Source organism: Neofelis nebulosa, chromosome 11, assembly GCF_028018385.1.
Source record: "Neofelis nebulosa isolate mNeoNeb1 chromosome 11, mNeoNeb1.pri, whole genome shotgun sequence".
Classification (NCBI taxonomy): domain Eukaryota; kingdom Metazoa; phylum Chordata; class Mammalia; order Carnivora; family Felidae; genus Neofelis; species Neofelis nebulosa.
This window is the reverse complement of record NC_080792.1, coordinates 75,301,569-75,321,078: the sequence shown is the minus strand read 5'-3', so window position 1 is coordinate 75,321,078 and position 19,510 is coordinate 75,301,569. Positions and strand designations below refer to the sequence as shown.

General features: G+C 47.4%; 1 gene segment (V, D, J or C); it reads right to left on the bottom strand.

The window, feature by feature from the left end:
• Positions 1–3,149: 3,149 nt before the first annotated feature.
• LOC131489674 (immunoglobulin lambda variable 5-37-like) lies at positions 3,150–19,234 on the bottom strand. The segment is given in 3 exon segments: positions 3,150–3,521; positions 18,745–18,918; positions 19,040–19,234. Coding segments are annotated over 3 exon segments (318 nt in total).
• Positions 19,235–19,510: the final 276 nt, after the last annotated feature.

The window sequence follows — 19,510 nt, the reverse complement described above, 5'->3', positions numbered from 1 at the left end:
GTTTTTCAAAAATCATGTTTTCTTTGTCCTTAGTATAGCATGGTGGAATTTTTCTGCAGGTAGGAGAGCCCAACATGATGTCCAGTGAAATCCCATGAGGGACCTATTTCTATGAACTCCAGAACCATCTCTGTGATGTAATTACCAAGCACTGAGGGAGCTTCCAGGAAAGAACAATTTGGGGTCAGACTTGTCTCTGGGGTGAACACAGCTCTACCTCTGTTCTTTGTGTCCAGCATATTCAGGATAGAAAAAAAGCTCATTCAGACATCCATGAGTAGAGGAATGAATTTTTATTAGCTGAGGCCAACTGGGCTGAAAACTTTCTGTCAAGGATTCCATATGTGACTAGTGGAGAGATGGCGATAAGGGAAACTGTGTCCGTGAGGTCACTGTCACTGTGGCCCTTGGTTGGGACAGAAGAATTTTCAGGAGAGATCCAGAAGGTGCAGGTGTCGCTGGGAAGACTGAAGCAGTGACCCCCGCATGTCCTCATGTACCTTGAGCTCCGTGGGAGCATCAGTGAAGCTGCTGTCCCAGAATCAATGAACTGATCAGCCTTGGGGGCTGGCTGGATCCCAGAGATTGTCGGGGACTGAGCTACCCATGGGACCGAGAGTCTCCTTGGGATTCCCAAGCATCAACCTTGTCCCAGGAGAGCAGGTGTTCAGAGCATGTGCTTGTTGCCCTTGTGACAGGACCCCAGTCACACTGGATGTTGCTGGTGTTTCTGATGATGGGGATTCTGCCTCCTGGGATTCTGACCCTGGTGGTACTGTTTGAGTACATGTTGACTATGATTTCTGGAGAGAAAGAGAAGCTGGGAAACTGAAGAATCTAGGACACTATACACTCAGAGGAGAGATGTGTGTGTGTGTGTGTGTGTGTGTGTGTGCGCGTGTGTGTGTGTGTGCGCATCTGCGTGTGTGTCTGTGTGTGTGTAAGACAGACAGAGAAAGAGAGAGAGAGAGAAGAGAGAGAGAGAGAGAGAATATGCTCCATGTATCCTCAGGAAGTCTTTCCTTCAGAGGCCAACTACGTAGACAAGTGTACCCCTGTCCCTCTAATGTCCTCTCTCTGCTCCCTGAGTGTTGTTCTTCATGCAAATCCATTGCTGAGGATGGCTCTCTAAAGAGCCTCCTGTGTTCTGGAGCTTGGAGCTAAAGAAGGCTAGTGTCTTGAAGGTCACTTCCCTTGCACAAGGATGGAATGTACACAAGGAAGAGGAATTTGGTGCAGATTAGTTCTGATAGGAATTCCATTGAATCATGAATTTGGATCTTGGGGATGGGTCTTCAGTCCATTTTCACCCCAACAGATACACATCCCACATCTGTAGGTTCAGGTCTCAGGAAGCACAAGACAGGGGTGACAACACAGTCCCTTCCTCCTGCCCTTCACAGCACAGCCACCCCCCACTATGCTCCCAAGGTCCCTGGATGCCTCCTTGGCGGTGACCATGAAAGAGTGCCTTTTTTATTTTGGAAAAAGGCTAATACGTGAGACCTCAATGATTGGAACAAAAGTGTGTGGCTGCGTTAGTCTCCTGATGGCCTCGGAAACAAATATTCTCAAAAACAGGAAAATTTGTCATGTCTTGAACTATGTAGCCCATCCTTCCTTTGTTGGCTATGTCAACAGTTACCTTTTGTGGAACCTCAGTAAGTTTGAAGGGGGAAAAGTCATTGTACTAATGGCTTTTGTGGGCAAATACTCAAAGGCTGAATGAACCTTCATTTGTCACAAACACAATAATGTTGTTGTCAAATTACAGAGATTTACTGAGGCTGGTGGGCATGGAAACTATAAGCAGAGATGAGAGCGAAAATCAGATGATGAGGGGATTTCCTGCCAGTCCAATATCTGTGACTTCTCCTCCCTAGAGATGAACCCTAGAGAGAGGAAATTACTGTAAGATTTTACTTCTCTCTGAAATCCTAACATAGAGATGGGGTTCAGACCTGAAGAGCCATGGGGAGAGACTGAAGGCCTGAAGGAGGCAGGAGCAGAGGGGAGAAGAGGAGCCTGTGTCGGGAGGGGGAGGGGATGAGGTGAGTCTGAAGACGTTGTGACTCACTTTTTGTCAGATGGGTGAAAGAGAAAATTGTGTCTATGACCAAGGTGCTTATTAACATATCGAGTATAGATGTGTTGTCAGTAACACAAGAGTCACAGTTTCTGGCCTGAGATTTGTGGATGAACATGACTGTCTAGTTCACCTTGTCCAGTTGAGACAATCGAACTGTGTGATCTTAGGAATTATATAGGAGTCTCTGTGCCCTGGATCCTGACACAGAGTTTCTGAAATTCTTGTCATTTCCTAAGTGACAAGAGCACTAGAAGCATCTTAGTTCTAATGACATGACTCTGGGTGGGCTTCTGGATGGCTCCTGGAAGGGGCTGGTCCCCAGAAAGACCAAGCCTTGATCAGAGCCTGCAATTATTCACCCCCTCATACTTGAGACAGGGAGGGAAGACTGACAGTGCAGTTAATGTCCAATCACGTCTACCCAATTCCTCAAAAAAATCCCAAAGTAAAGTGTTTGAACAGTTTCCGGTTTGGTGAACACATCCACTCCCAGCACAGATGCACCTCAACTCCACAGGGACTGAAGCTCTGGTGCTCAAGACGCTCCCAGACCTAGCAATAGGTGTCTCTTCATTATTTGTTTACTTGACCCCTTCATCATATCTTTAATGAGCTGACAAAAGGAGTCAGTGTCTCCCTTGGTTCTGTGAGTTGATCTGGCAAATTACTGGAACTCGAGGAGGGAGTCGTGGAAACCTTCGACGTGTAGCCACGTTGGACAGAGGGTACAGGCCATCTACTAGTTGTTGTTGGCATCAAAATGGGGAGCAGCCTCCTGGTGCTGAGCCCTTCACCTGTGGATCTGACACTATCTCCCGCAGATAAACTAAGCGTTAAATTCAGTTAAACTGTAGGACCCTCACTGTGTGTCCCAAAGAATTTCTAGATGTGGGAAAACAGATACAAAACATATAATTGATGAACATGAGTGTGTGAAGTGAATATTCTGCGAGTAGTAAAGGAGATATGACTAGAGGGAGAGCCAGAGATTTTGGTCGTAAAATAGTTGTTCTTGCTAAGTTTCTCCAGACCCAGGGGCATGTGCAGTTGGGCTCCATTCCCTGATTCACGTGGGCTCCTGGGACACGTGTGCTGTCTCAGGCAAGAGCATCATCTGTGTGTCCGTCCTTCCTCCTCAAGGACAGCTCTCACCATAGAGGTGTCTCCCCCACAGGAGCCTCACAGAAGCTTCCCAATAACAGAGGCTCAGACACAAGGTCTGTGGACCCAGGGGTTTATGACTCACTTTCTCCATATCTGAGTCACTGTGAGTAGCCAAAGCTTCTCCCACTGCCATGAGCTGTAGCACAGGAAGAGTCAGCCTCGTCCTCAGGCTACGGCCCAGAGAGGAGCAGAAGCCCTGCCTTGGCCGAGGCATCTTTGGACCCAGAGAAGCGGCTGGAAACCCCAGGGCCCTGGTGCTTATCTGAGTCTGAGTAGAATCTCAGCAGATACCTGGGAAAGGTCCCTAGTTTCTGCTGGTACCAGTATATATGGTAGCCGCCAACACTGTAGCCACTGCTCAGGGTGCAGGTGAGTCTGGCTGTTGTTCCCAGAGATGCAGAGAGGGAGGGTGGTTGAGTGAGCACAGGCTGGGACAGGGAACCGGCAAACACGGACACCCTTTGCGGATTCGGCTAGAAATGGAAACCAAAGTTCAGGATTCTGAGCAGAGGGGGGGTGTTGTGGGGAGCACCCCGTGTCCATAAGGCCTGTCCCTACCTGTGCAGTGAAGGAGGAGGAGGAGGAGGAGCAGCGCCCCGGTCATGGTGACAGAACCCTGGTCCCCACACTGGGCTGGGCTGCCCCAGGTCTCCTTTCCTCCTCTACCCTCTGCCACAGGAGGGGCTGTGCATGCAAATGAGGTCCATCCAGTGACTGCCCAGCCCCTCCCTGAGCCCTGGTGCTGGAGCTTAGTTCACACCACACACTGGGGAGGATGGGGGTGGAACTCCTGCCCGGGGAGCCCTGGGAGGTAGCACCTGCTGCGACACCACAAAGCCTCAAGGTCTGGTCTCCTTTGAGTGATTGGTCCTCGCTGACCAGCTGTGTAGGGACCACAGGGCTGTCCCACAGCGCATCCTGTTAATCTCACATGGAAAAAGGAAAAATGAAGAAAAAAAACTTGTAAGTGGTACATCTTAGTAAGAATACATTAAATACGTAATTTCTTAGAAGTTACAAAATTGGCTGCCCTAGAAATACATTGACTGAATAGACCAATTTCAATATAAAAATGGAAAATGTTATTACAGAACCACTCCACAGAAATACATTAGGTACAGATGTTTTCACAAGGGACATCTAACAAAACCTCAGAATTTAGATGATTCCAATTTATTTGCTTCATATTTTTTCATAATATAACACGGTATTGAATATTTCTTACTTCTTTTAAAAACGTTATAAAACTCATAAATACACTTTCAAAATACCTTTCACAAAAAGGAAAAGAATAGAACAGTATCATGAAATATGGATAGAAATATTGGGTACAAAATATTGACAAGGAGACCTCAATACCATATTTACAAATTGATAGTATCATTAAGTGTGATTGATTCCAATGATACAAATTAGGTTACACAATAAGAAAGAGTTTTATATTACACACCATATTATTACATCAAGAGATATGACCATATTGCCCCAATTGGTCTCAAAAGGGCCTTTCACTAGATTTAACACCATATCCTAATAAAACCCACATAAAAATACAAACAGATACATGTATATAATATGGTAAAACACACACTCTCGCACACACGGATGATGCAGTCCTGAGGCCCATATCTGGGTTCCTGCAGTAGTGAGGAGACGATTTCCACAAAGATCAAGAGCAGGTAAAGGAGATCTTCACTTCTTTTATTTTCGAATTATTCCTCAATAGCTAGAAAATGTAATTAAAAAGCCAAAATCAATGGTTATTACTTAGCATTGATGGCAAAGGACAGTGGTCATTCTTGAATATCCATCCAGATGGACATCATGGCCTTAGGTAGGCCTGTGTTGCTTTGGCCGTGACGGCAGAGATCTCCTCAGTGAGGACTAGTCGCTGACTCTGACTAGTGCTGGTGAAGCTAAGTAACAGAGACAAGATGGGTGGAACAAGGGCAGCAGAGAGAGGTCTTGTCCCACTTGACTGGGTGAAGAGCCCTGTGCAAGGTGTGGGGCAGTGACCCCGGATCTCCCGGATCAGGGTGGGGGGATCTCCCACTTGTCCTGGGTAAGGCCTGACTTCACCTGTGCAGAGAGTGGGGAGGGTGAGTAGTAGAGAAGCCCAGGTCATGGTAGATACCCAGCTCTGTTGTGCAGACTGAGCTCCCCATAGTATATTTATAGCTACAGAAACTTCCATGGGGGTGGACTGGCTGCACTCAAGTGAACCCTTTCTGTCTGTCTGTCCAGATTCCATGCCCGGGGCTTTCACAAGTGGCAGCACACAGAGGAGGCGTTAATGAACTAATACAGCGATAGAGGTGGTCTGGGTGGTGATAATCCCCAGGTCCTGGCAGGTCAGCATCATCTAGTGAGCACACTGATGCCTGAAACCCTGGAGGCCCTGTATGGTGTCCCTGCTGGCAGGGGACAAACAGGATTGTCCCAGCCTTTTCCACATACCCTCAAACACCAAACCATTCCCCCCAAAACAAATATTCCAGTGAAGAAATGGGCAAAAGACATGAATAGACACTTTTCCAAAGAAGACATCCCGATGGTTAAAGACACATGAAAAAAGTTTCTACATCACCCATCATCAAAGAAACACAAACTAAAACCACAATGAGACATCATCTCACACCAGTCAGAATGGCTAACATCAACAACTCAGGCAAAAACAGATATTGGCAAGGATGCAGAGGAAAAGGATCTCAGTTGCACTGCTGGTGGGAATGCAAACTGGTGCAGTCACTCTGAAAAACAGTATGGAGGTTCCTCAAAAAACTAAAAATGGAACTACCTGTGGATGATGGGCATTGAGGAGGGTACTTGTTGGGATGAGCACTGGGTGTTGTATGCAAACCAATTTGACAATAAGTTATATTTTTTTAAAAAGTGAGTGAGAAAAAAGAAAAAAAAAGTACTACCCTACAACCCAGAAATTGCACTACTAGGTATTTGTCCAAGGGATGCAAGTGTGCTGTTTCAAAGGGGCACAGGCAGCCCAATGTTTCTAGCACACTATCAACAATAGCCAAAGTATGGAAAGAGTCCAAATGTTCATCGAGAGATGAATGGAAAAAGAAGATGTGGTATATATATACAATGGAGAAGTACTCGGCAATCAAAAGAATGAAATCTTGCCATTTGCAACTACGGGGATGGAACTGGAGGATATTATGCTAAGTGAAATTAGCCAGTCAGAGAAAGAAACATCCTATGACTTCACTCATATGAGCAACTTAGGATACAAACCAGATGAACATAAGGGAAGGGTAGCAAAAATAATATAAAAACAAAGAGGGAGACAAAACATAAGAGACTCTTACATATAGAGAACAAACTGAGGGTTGCTCGGGGTTGTGGGGGGGGGCGTGGGCTAAATGGGTAAGAGGCATTAAGGAAGACACTTGTTGGGATGAGCACTAGGTGTTTACATAGGGGATGAATCACTGGAATCTACTCCTGAAATTATTATTGGACTATAATAATTCTAATTTAGATGCATTCTAATTTAGATGCAAACAGACAAATAAAGAAATACATAATACATTAACAAAATACACAAAATACACTAAAGGCCTTCAGATCTCATAGTTTCATTTGTCTACAACCTCGTTCCACATTCACAGACAGAAAATGTATACTGTGATAACACAGAGTCTCCCACACACAGAGAACTCAGTCCCACATCCAGAAAATAAAATGAGATGGGGGTGGGGAGGACATTTCTACAAGATGAAAAGGCTAACGTGACCTAAACGCCATGTTATTCAACATCTTTCTGTAAGTAGTAGGCAATGCAAGTGAATAAGAAAATCACTGGTTGGTTCTCAGCATTGATGGGAATGGAGAGGGATTCATTACAAAAGGCAAAAAAAATTGTGATTTAGTCATATATACTCTGGGGCTGGTGCTGCAGGGAGAGAAGACATCATCCCAAAGAGCCAAAAGAACAGTTATTTCTACTGAAGACTAATACGAGGATTACATAGGGCTGGAAACTTCTAGAAATAGGTAAATGGCCAAGGATGGAGACCCTGGCTTCCTCAGAAGTCAGGTGGGAGCTGAGAACACTGGACCTATGACCGCAGTCCATGAACTTAGAGACCTTGTGTCACAACCTGATGGGCGAGATGAGCTTTCTGTGTCCTTTGAGACCCTTTGTCTAGGAAGGGGCTGCTGTGAGTGACGTTGGGGACAGAAGGGAAGGAGGAGCCCTCACTCCCAGGTGGTGCTGCTGCCTGCACCAGGGGCCATGGTGGCAGCAGCATGAGCATCAGAAGCAAAAGTCACAGGCTGAACCTGAGCAGCTGCTGGGGCCTCGCCCTCCCAGCAGATGAGAAGGGGGTTCTGCTTTCAGTTCTCATGGGCCTGGGACGCTGTGTGAGCCCACGATGCTGTCCCAGGAGGAGCAGGGACCAGAAGCCTCCTCCTCAGCCCTCAGCCCTCAGCCCAGTGAAGATCTGGGAGCCAGAGTTGCTAGACATGGAGGCAAAGAGGGAATCAGGATCCACAATGGATCCAACTATCATAATAGATGAGGATTTAGGGGCAATTAGTGGGAGCTTTTGTTACCAGGACACATAGCGGACACTCCTGATGTGTCCTGACTCAGACAGAGCTGGATTTGTGTTCCTGTTTCTGCTATGACCTGTCATGGACCCTGTCCTCAGGGCAGCCTGCTCCTGGCACCCAGGAATTTGTGCTCAGTTTGAGAACATCACAAAGTATATTGATCACAAAGACAGGCTTCAAAGAGGAATTTCAAAGAATGTGGAAAGGCTTTGTAGTCATATTGCTTGTGGGGGGTCTCAGACCCCAGTTTGTAAGAAACAAACAAAGAAGCACTTGACTTGGCCAAAAGGTCAGAGCTGCAGAGGAAGTCCCATTGCTGTGGGGACAGCAGGTTTTTGTCTCACTTCCCCACAGGCCTGGAGCACTGTGTCAGCACCTTGAGTCGTGTCAACAGACTGGCAGTAATAATCAGCCTCGTCCTCAGCCTGGAGCCCAGTGATGGTCAAGGAGCCTGTGTTGCCAGACATGGAGCCAGAAAATCGACCAGAAACCTCTGAGGGTTGAATGCTATTAGCAGAGATGAGGAATTTAGGGGCCTTTCCTGGAAGCTGTTGGTACCAGATCACACCAACAATACCGATGTTGTGGGCACCTCCAGCGCAGGAGATGGTGACCGTCTGGCCCAGGGCCCCAGACACTGAGGGCGGCTGAATCAGCACAGACTGGGCCCAGGACCCTGGAAGGGAAGAGACAAAGAGAGCGTGATGCTGGGGTCTGGAGACCAGAGGAGAATCCAAGGCCCACATGTCCTCCCTGGACCACTTCCTCTGTTCCCTCATCTAGTCACCTGTGCAGTGGATGAGAAGGGTGAGGAGAAGAGGGAACCAGGCCATGGTGGAGGTCATCACCGACCCTGCCTTCTGTGGATCCACAGCTGAGCAGATCTCCTCTAATCCCTTCCTTCCCCTTTTCATCCTCTGAGAGAGGGAGGGCCCATCCATGCAAATCAGACCAGCAGCTCTCTGACACTTCACTGACCCTGGGTCAAGTCCCTCTGCCTGAGGATGTCAGGTGGGTTGGACGGGGAGGTGGTCTCTGGGGCCATGCCAGGAGAGGGGAGGTCACAGTTTGGAGTCCTGAGCAGAGGGCACAGGCATTGTCCACATACAGGTCCCAGCTCTAGTCATGGCCCACCCTCAGAAGCAGGTGACGACCACCCCCTGGTGTTCAGGCCCAGACACAGCATATGTGACATGGTGAGCAGATCTCATCAGAGTTCCTGCCTTCCCACTGCTCTGTCCACCATCCCCTTCCTTCGGGACAGGCCAGGTGTCCCCTGTGTGGCCTCCCATTCCCTGAGGACACACTGTGCTCTCCTTGGCTCCGCATAGTGAGTCTGTCCACAGCGCCCTTGGCTATTATTGACGGGGCAGGACTGACGTGGTGACTCTTGTACAACCATACAGATGATGATCAAGGCCACAGCAGCGATGGGTCCACATTGACACATGGCCAGTTCTGTGCAGGAGGCCGATTTCTTCCCCCTTCCCTGCTTCCTCTCTGGTCCCAGAGTTCTCCTTTCCCAGAAGCTCCCTCAGCACTGAGGACACAGGGAGACCTTTTCTCCAGGTTGTGGGTAGAAGCCCACATTCGTCGTGTGCAATCCTACAGGGTTCCACACTGAACATCTTTGTCAGCTGTCACTCTTGCCACCTCACATCACATACTGGGGACGATGGAGGTTGGCTTCACCCCTGGGGAGACCCCTGTAAGGAAGCACCTATTGAGACAACACACATGTCCTTGCTCAAGTGGGTACTCTGCCACACCAGAAGGGACGCAGCTGCTGAGTCTCCCTCAGGAAGTACAGGGCCCAGTCCCCAGTCCAGGGTTCCTTTTAGTGAATGGGCCCCACTGAGGCCCTGTGTAGGGACGACAGGGCAGTCCCACAGCGCCCCCTCCTGGCTGAAGGGCACACAGCCCACTGTGTCCCACAACCCTGAGAGCCCAGCAGGTTTCCTCACTTCTGCTTATTCACACATCATTGAGCTGAATCTTGGATAAAGATCCTCTAGTGTTGCCCGTGATCAATGTAGCATTTTTCAGTCTCCAAAGAAGCCCTAGTCCATAGGATTTGGAGGCATTTACCTCAATTAAATGGTAAGTTGCCAGTTCTTTGCAGAAGATACTCCAGACTTCATGTCCCTCCTCTGGCCTACAATTGAGAATATGTCTATCTCGTGAATGTTTGAAAACTCCTGTGCGTTAAAGCAATGGATTCCAGCCTCTGTCATTGGAATTGAGTATTATGTTAATCTATATTTTTAGGTAATTTCCTTGGCTTACTACATTAAAAAGAAAAGGAAATAACAATGAATTTGTATTTGATGAAGTCCTTTTTAACAAGTCTCATTTTTTGGTTTTTGTTTTTTGTTTTTTCATGGGTTATCCTGACAATGTCTTGTCTAAAAATTTTTATAGAAACCCTAGATCCTGAATATTTTCTCCTTTTTTATGTTTACAGCTTTATGTTTACATTTATGTCTATAATCCTTTTAGTGATTTTTTAATATACATAAAGTGAGTTTTATGTATGATTCATTTACTTTCAGGATATACAATTGTTCTGTGGCCATTTGTCCAAAAGTCCATCATTTCTTCTCGGAAAGGCTTCTTCAACTTTGTAAAAAAAAATTGTTTATCCTTATTTCTGTGGGTCCATTTCTGGGTTTTATGTTCTGTTATCTTGGCCAATGTGTCTATCCTCTATCCATACCACTCTGACTTGCTAGGACAGGAACCGAATTACACTTTTATATAATTTGGGAAGAACTGGCATATTTACGATAATGAGTCTTCTAATCCATGAACAGAACATATCTTTCCATTGTTTTAGGTCCACTTTGATTACATTTACCAGCATTGTCCAGATTTTAGTACCTGTGGCCTATACCTGTATTAATAAACATACCCCAAACACTTCATCGAGTGGTTTTAAGGGTTTTTTTAAATTATTTTCACTGATTTATTGCTAGTATATACACATCTATATGATATTTCTATGTTGATCTTTATTCTAAAATGTTTCCAAAATTATTTATGACTCTTTGAATTTATATATTTGCATAATTAATTGTAGCTTCCTTTGTAGTTTTCATGGAGATCATTCTCTCACCTGGAATTGGGGCAACTATCTCTTGCTCCTCTTCATCTGTATGCCTCTCATTGTTTGTCTTGCATTATGGTTCTGACGGGCACATCCAGTCCTATGTGGAACAGCAGTGTTGAGATAGGACATGGTGCCCTTGCTCCCTACCCGTGGTGGGAAAGATTTCAGTGCTTCATCTCCGTGTGTGTTAAACAAAGGGAAAGTGTTTTATAGTTCTCTTTACCAAACTGAAGATGTACTCTTCTATATTTTGTTCTCTGAAAACTTTTATCACTCTCATTCATATATTCATTCTTTCTTTTCCTTGAGCACAAATAGGTTTTAAGCTGTGCAGGAAGTGGAAGAGAATTGAACCTACCTGAGAGAGTGAGGGAGATGCTTTCATCTGTCTTTTTTAATTTTTTAAAAGTTTATATGTATTTTAGAGAGAGAAAGACAGAACCCAAGTGGGGGAAGGGCAGAGAGAGAGAGAGAGACAGAATGGGAAGCAGGCTGGAGGCTCCGAGGTGTCAGCAGAGAACTCAACATGGCACTTGAACTCGGTAGCCATGAGAACATGACCTGAACCGAAGTCAGATATTTAACTGACGGAGCCACCCAGGGGCCCCTCAGCTGTCATTTAATACTTTTGCTATTATCACAACTGATTTATTTCTACTTCTACTTTGGTGTCAAGGAGACAAGGCAGGAGGCCTGGTGAGACAGATACCACTCCCTCTTGTCCAGTAAGAGGATGGGTGAGAGGATACTTAGGACATGGAAGAAATGGCATTTTCTCTCTCCCTTTTCCTGCTGGTTTCTTCACTTCCTTATACTCCCTGTCCCTCCTCACTTTCTTAAAATCCTGGGTCATCATTAGCATGATCACAATCCATCCCACATACCCCTCGAGGTTTAGTCTCACCTGCCTCACTGACCACCCACCCCCTCAAATCCACATACTGCTCCCTCTCCAGCTGAGTCCCCCAGCTGACTGGCTGCAGGGGCACATGGCTGTGATGACTGTTCCCACTGAGAATGTATGAGACTCTCTTTAGGGCCTCCCAAGTCAGACACCCTGTGATCCTTCATTTCTCACATTCCTTGCTGTAGTCCATTGTTAGGGCTGTCCCTATCTACAGTGCACAGTCAGACTTCTTCAGTCTCCTTGAAGTGAGAAAATATCTTCCATCCAGACTCCACACTGGAAAGTAGAAGCTAGAAGATAAGTTTCATGGCGTCACCCACTAATCGTTAACAGGCTCATGTTTTGTTTTCTTATTGACAACAAAAGATGATGTTCACTGTAGGGGATGAGCTTAGGAGTCCCCTGGGCTTACACCAATGGGTTAATACGACATAAAGAAATACAAAGCCATAGGATGCTCACAACTGAATTTGGGCAAACCAGATTGGACCCCAAGACTAGAGGGATGTAAAGGCACCCCAGCATAGAAAGGGATGCAGAACCCCCACAATAGAGAGGGAAGGGAAAAGACCTAAAATAAGGACAGGCACAAAGGCTCCCAATACAAAGGTATATGAGGTAAGCAAGATTAGGCGTTCAGGGCAGAAGAACTCCCCAACATAGTACTATAGCAGAAAAACTGCTTTCACTGGAGGAAAGACCAAGTTAGGTAAACGGGTAAATTGAGCTACAGACCACTGCACTGCAGACAAAGCAGCCCAGAGCAAAGATGGTTAACAAAAGGAAAGGTCCCTTGTTAACCCTGAGGTTGTTCCCCCTGTCTGCCTTAGCCCCTAGGCTGGCTCCTTGCTGACAGCAGACAGGCGGACTTGGGAATTGAAATCACAAAGCAGGAGATCATGACTTGAGCTGAGGTCAGACATTTAACTAACTAAGCTGTCCAGGGCCGCTTGTTAGCACAGTGTTTTTAAACTAAATACCCTGAGCCTTCTGAAAGCAGAACTGAAGGGGTCCCCAGGTGGGAAAAAAATCTCTGTATACAAAGAGGAGACAGCTTTCCTGCCCCAAGAGCACTCATTTGAGGCCCCCAGCTATTTTCTGTGGTCTGTGCCCTGCAGGTTCTACTTGCCCAGCACACAAACTGAGCCCTTTCCTGGGAGGAAAAGAAAAGAGAAACGCAACAAGGTCAGCAGTTCAGGGTTTGAGGGGACCAAAGGGGATGCCAACCTACCAGTCTCCACCAGGCCAGGAAATAGCCTGAGTGCTTCAGAGACAGTGACCAGAGGAAAAGTCCCAGGGCAGGAACAAAAGTAAACTTTGACCTAAAGCACATGCTTGAGTTGTTTTTGCAGGATTGAAACCTTGCCCCACAGGTTAATGAGGTTAAAACAGTCACCAGCAGGACCCCCACTGACACCCCTTCTTTCCACAGGAATGTTCATCTATTTCAGAGGCAAACAGCAGAAAGAGCCTGGGAGCCTAGCCCAGTTTTATCTCCTGCAACAGCTCCACCAGTGCAGATGGACCAGGGAGTGTCCTCCAGGGACCTCTGCCTCTTTATCATGTTAGGTCTCTGCCCTAGGAGGAGGACAAGCTTCATTGACCTACCACATGATGGGGACACAAGCTCCTGTGCTCCATATTCCTGCACAACCTCATGCCCACTCTTGCATAAGATGACAAAACTCCCTTTTCTGGGTATCCATCCTAACCCCGAACGAAAGGAACCCACTCGCCTCCACTCAGGGAGTCACAGCTTTGATAATTCTTGTCCCTGATCCCCTTATCTGTGGCAAATAAAGTTTCCTTTGTGTGACAGCATCTGCTGAAGCCTCTGCCTGTACCTCACCAAGGAGTGAACTCAAAGTAGCTCCAACACTTCTAAGTAATATATTTCATCCCTTAACTTGGAAACCTGCCTTCTTCTCTCTACTCTCTACCTGTGGTTTTAGTGACATTTAAGTCTATTAATAAGAAATTTCAGACAAATATTAAGTAACAGTTTTCTTAAAATTATCTTTGTCTGCTCATTTTCACCCTTTATATCAAAGTAAGTTAGAAAAAAATGAAATAATTTTAAAGGTATCTGTTGTTAAGGGAGGTGTCCTTTTATTGTTATTAGTTTAGACTTAACAATATTTTTCATGAAAATTTCTGGGTAGCTGAAGTAATATCCACATGAGACTTATTATGTATCAACTTCTCCAACCTGGAAGTGAAAATAAATGATAAATGACACAAAACCAGCCCAGAATCCCTGGTGGCCTCGTTCCCACGTTCACAACACAAATCATGTCAGTGGAAAGAGAAGTCAGTTCCCGAAAAGGCTGGGGTGACAGAAGGGGAAAGCTAGCCGTGGGTCTAACCACCATCACTCGAAAAAGCCCCTGAGAGTGAAGACACAGGACAGCAAGTGGAGAGACCCCAGCCCTGACCACAGGACGAGCATCCAGGGCAAGCAATAGTGAAACGGGAGGTCTCAGATGCAGTGCTGTGGGCAGATGGGTGAGAAAGCGAAGTCAGGAGGGACGCTCTGGAAACATCTCACTAAGGAAAAAGAGGGGGAGGAGACATGTAGAGTCTGCCGGGCATGAGGGAATGAGAAAAAGAGAAAGGCCACAGAGCCCACCTCCCCACCACAAGGAAAGGAAAAATGTAGGAGACAAAAATCTTGAAATATGTACCGTAACACATAATATTATTCTTCATAATAATAAACAACACCGGCTAAACTATTGAACAAAATTGCAGTATGCAGAAATCTACAAAATAAAAAATGACAATGTGGGAAAATAGCCATCAGAAAATAAACTTTTTAAAAAAGAATCTGTGATTACACACCATCATGGAAAATAATTATGTTATTTCGACAGCCTCTATTAAAATTGCAGCCATCTAGATAGATCCGCGTGTCCTCTGCACATGATGAATCCGTCTCTAGAGGAAACGATGAAACATTCCCTGTATTTATATACGGTGCCCGTGATATCCCTACAACAATGCACACGCTGATGCCACTGAATGGTGTGTTTCCGGGGGCACGTGGTCTGTGATTCGGCACCTGTGAAATGTGCACAACAGGAAAATCACTGTAGACAGAAAGGAATTTTCGGCTCCAAAGGGCTGATGCAGGGGGGCCATGGACTCACTGCTCGGGGGTCAGGGATTTTTTCTGCAGGTGATGGAAATGTCGTCAATTTGATCCTGATGATGTTTGCCAAACTCAGGAAACATACTACAGACCACTGAATCGTACCATTTAAATGACTGCACTTTATGCCTGTAAATTATCTTAAGAGATTTGTCTTATTTTTAGAAGAAAACAACAGGAGGGGAAGATACTGTCACTGACTCTTCATAGTTGTTCTGTGCTCAGAGAGTCAGACCCTCAGACCCTCCGGGGTGTCCACGGTCTCCCTGTTTATTTGTCACTGGCAGTGACCATGGGAAACAGGGGCACGTTGCTGTATCATTTGCCCACGGGCTTAGAGCACTGTGTCAGTAATGACCAGCCTCGTCCTCAGGCCGCAGGCCTGAGATGATCAGAGAGGCCCTGTTCTCGAGAACCCAGCTGGGATCCCGGAGGGCCCAGTGCTTCTGAGCATTTCAGCTTTGGGGACACAGTGGGGAATCTGTGGGTACCAGCCCACATAATACGACCCAACATTGTTGCTGATTCCAGTGCATGTGAGGGTGACCTTCTAGCCCACAGACCCTGATAAAGAGGCTTCCTGTGTCAACACAGTGCCCAGGACCCAGCAACACAGCAGTGGAGACACAGGTCAGTATCAGGTTATTACTCACAGTGTGTTCTCAAAATGGGGGAAACAAGCAACTTAGGGGTCCCCAGAAGCAATTCTTCTGCTTTCCACAGCCAGTAACCTGAGCAGAGAGCAAGGAAGGTGAGGAGAGGAGGGGTCCAGGCCAGGGTGGAGGCATCCCAGGCTGTGCTTCTGAGCCCTCAAGGGAGAGACCTGCACAAAGCCTCTCTTATCCTCTCCCTTCCTGGAAGAGAGAGAGGAAGCCTTCATGCAAATCTCTCCCTCCCCTGGGACTGAATGTGGTGACAGCTGAGTGTGGGGTGGGTGGGACTAGGGAAACTCCTCTAGGCACAATTTTGTAGAGGGCACAAGGCAGGGCTCCAGGCCTGGGTGCTCAACTGGGACCCCTCCCCACACAGACACCATTCAGGCACAGGCCCACAGCGCCCCCTGCTGTCTCAGTGTCCAGCCATATTCATGACTGGAAGGGACATCCTGGAGCTGTGAGAGAGAGACCAGGGCACTAAGGACTTCAGTTAGCCTGGCATACTGTCCACCCACACAGGGCCAGATCTTCTCCTCCTTCAGGGCTTCTTCCTGTGCTGCAGGTGCCACCACACCTCAGTCCTTGCTGCAGACACAGGGCCTCCTCAGCATGAATCACCCTGGGCTCCTCCCACTGCTTAGAGACTTGTGTTGTTGGGGCCAAGAGTCATCGACCGCTGGGGGATGATGTTTCCGCCCAGTGAGTCAAGATTGGAGAGCATGCACGCCCCTCAACAGCCTTTTTCGGGAGCCCTGAGGGGACAGCCCAGTTTTCTCATTTCACTTCCCATTCTGGCGGGCCAGTCCCCATTACCTCTGCACTGAACTGGATGAGGTAGATCAATGACGGTGCATGGCTATAGATCACGTGAGTATATTTTATCTCTCTATCATCTATCAAACTTTGCATTTTCTACATTACCTATAATTGGTATGGTATCAGTCCCCAAACAGACACATTTATCCATGGTACAGATTCAAAAGGCCAGAAATAGGGTGGCTCAGTCGGTTGGGTGTCAAACTCTTGATTTCAGTTCGGGTCATGATCTCCACTTCTGTGATTGAGCCCTGAGCCGGGTTCTGAGCCTACTTGGGATTCTCACTCCCTCTCTCTCTGCTCCTTCCTCTCTCTCTCTCTCTCTCTCTCAAAATAAATAAACCTAAGAATACCCAAATAATATAAATAAAAAGATAAGAAATAAGTGCCAGTTCCCCTTGACAAACACAGAGAATGTAGACTGAAAATGAGGCCTTTCCTCAGTCTCTAGAGGAGAGCACACATGGATTTTGCAGGGAATTCAGACAAGAATAAGCATGAATCATATAGCAGATGCCTCATAGGAGTAACTCAGGTCTCACGGATGTTCCCTGACACACTTTGGGAAATAAAAGTGGAGTTTCTGGACCCCCTTCAGTGGGCACACGGATCTGCGTGCCATGGGCTGCAGCGTGCACCCACGTGGTCATTCTGGGGTAAGAAGCACAGCCTAACGAACGATCCCACCTGGGTCAGGCCACATCGGCAAAGAGCCCCATGGGAGCTGCCCTCTGCCCTCTGCTGCTTCCTGCATTGGCATGGGTTCCTGGGGCCTGGCTCCTCTGCCATTCCAGATTACCCATTCCCCTGTTGGGTGCTTGGGATGATGAAAAAGCTCTGCAAATGGACACTTGTGGTGGTTACAAACATTGTGAGTATACTCAGTATCTCTGAATTGCACAATACAGAGTGATTAAAATAATAAATTTTGTTATGTTTATTTTCATCACTATAAATTAACAGTTCAAAATCAAAATTTATGTAAGACGCTGGACTTATACAAATATCCTTCTTGTCCTGGTACGTGTTACCCTATTCTAACTCATCGACATCAGTAAAACTGTACAGTAATTTTTAACATTATATTTCCTGTAGATTCCACATATAAATGAGATCATATAGCATTTGTCTTTCTCTGTAGGGCTGATTTCTCCTAGGGTAACATCTGGCAGGTTCGTCCATGTTGTCACAAATGGAAGAACTTCCTTCTGGAAAGACACAGGGCTGGACTTCTTTGTGCACAGATAGGGGACATCCTGCCCTGTCGCCCCACAGCCTCCCTGCTGCTTGGATCACTGATGAGCCCTGATGTCACAGGAGAAGAGAGGAGGACAGAGTCAGGGCCTGGGAGTTCAGGAAACCAGCCACAGGGGTACCCAAAGTGCCTGATGGTGTCAGCTTTGGTAAATTCACATCTGTGGGATCTACTTCCCACCTTCCCAAGAGCAGACCCAGCATTTTGTAGCAATGAAGGAGCACTGCATTTTACCTTCACAAGCACTACTGAGAGTTTTGCTGACACCTAAAGTTTCTCCCCTGGCTAACCCCCCTCCTCCGATGTCACAATTTAAGGGGCAAGTAGCTGGCCTGGTTGCCCAGCCAGCTCTGTGCCTGCTATTTTTTCTGTTGTGAGTCTTCCCTCGGCATCAATCTTATTTAGTACATCCTACCTGGAACACACAGCTATTCAGCCAGCTCTGAGCACAGGAACCTGGAGGGAAGGGAGCCTCTGCCCCAACCCCTGGAGGAACAGAGTCCACATTCTGGAGGACTGTCCACCTGCTGCGATGGTCCAGACTCTGATCAGAAAACTAAGACAGTGGATGTGCCTTTGTAAAGAGAAAAAGGGCCAGCTCAACACTCTCTGAGTTTTACACTTCAACCACCAGACAAAATGTCTGCATTGTCGTGGGTTTCTTTGTTGCCTCTTTGTTTGTTGGCTTGTTTGTTTTCCTGACAGTACAAAGAGGTTGAATAGGACACTGAGATGAGGAAGGGTATTGTGACCTAGAAGCTACTTCCAAAGACAGTCGGTGTGCATTCAAGTTATTTTCAACTGGAAGAGAGTCAGAGTGCAGGGATGTGAGCAGGCTGAGATATTTGTCCCACTTCCCCATGTGTCTGTGTCACTGTGACCAGCACTACTGTGCCCGATTGCACAGTAATAGTCAGCCTCGTCCTCAGGCTGCAGCCCAGAGATGAGCAGAAGCCCTGCATTGGCCGAGGCATCTTTGGACCCGGAGAAGCGGCTGGGGACCCCAGGTCCCAACTGTGTACTGGAGTAGTAGTACAGGAGATACCGGGGAGGGCTCCCTGGATTCTGTTGGTACCAATATATGTTATAGCTTCCAACATTGATGTCCCTGCTCAGGGTGCAGGTGAGTCTGGCTGTGGCTCCCAGAGATGCAGAGACGGAGGCTGGCTGAGTCACGACAGGCTGGGACAGGGAACCTGCAAACACAGACACAGCAGAGGGAAGACAAGGGACAGGGTACATGAGATTAGGGAGCTGAGCCACAGGGATTTGACTCTGGCCGTGGGCCCACCCTGGTGCCCTGGATCCTGTCCCTACCTGTGCAGTGACAGAGGAGCATGAGGAGGATGGGGATCCAGGCCATGGTGACACACAGAGACGCCCTTCTTAGGCCACAGAGCTGGGGCTGGACTGCCCCTGGCCTGTCTTATCCCCTGTCCACAGGGTCACAGAGGAGGGGCTGCTCATGCAAATTAGACCCACCCCTCCCTCTTCTCCATGTGCACACACAGGGTCTGTGGCCCTTGGACTGGAGACTTCCTGATGCACTGCGTTCCCCCTGGGTGGGCCTGGAGGCAGCAGCTGCTGGGACCACACACAGGCCCAGGTCCAGGAACTCCTCCAGGTCCTGACCGGACACACCTGCCCTGGCCCCACTGGACGCAAGGGGCCCAGTCCTTGCTTTCTGTCAGTGGAAGACTGCCCAGCTGGATGCCCCTGTCCTGCAGAAAACCCCAGACACAGTGTCACAGTGCCCCCTGCTGGTCTCTGGGTGAACCTCTCCTTTCC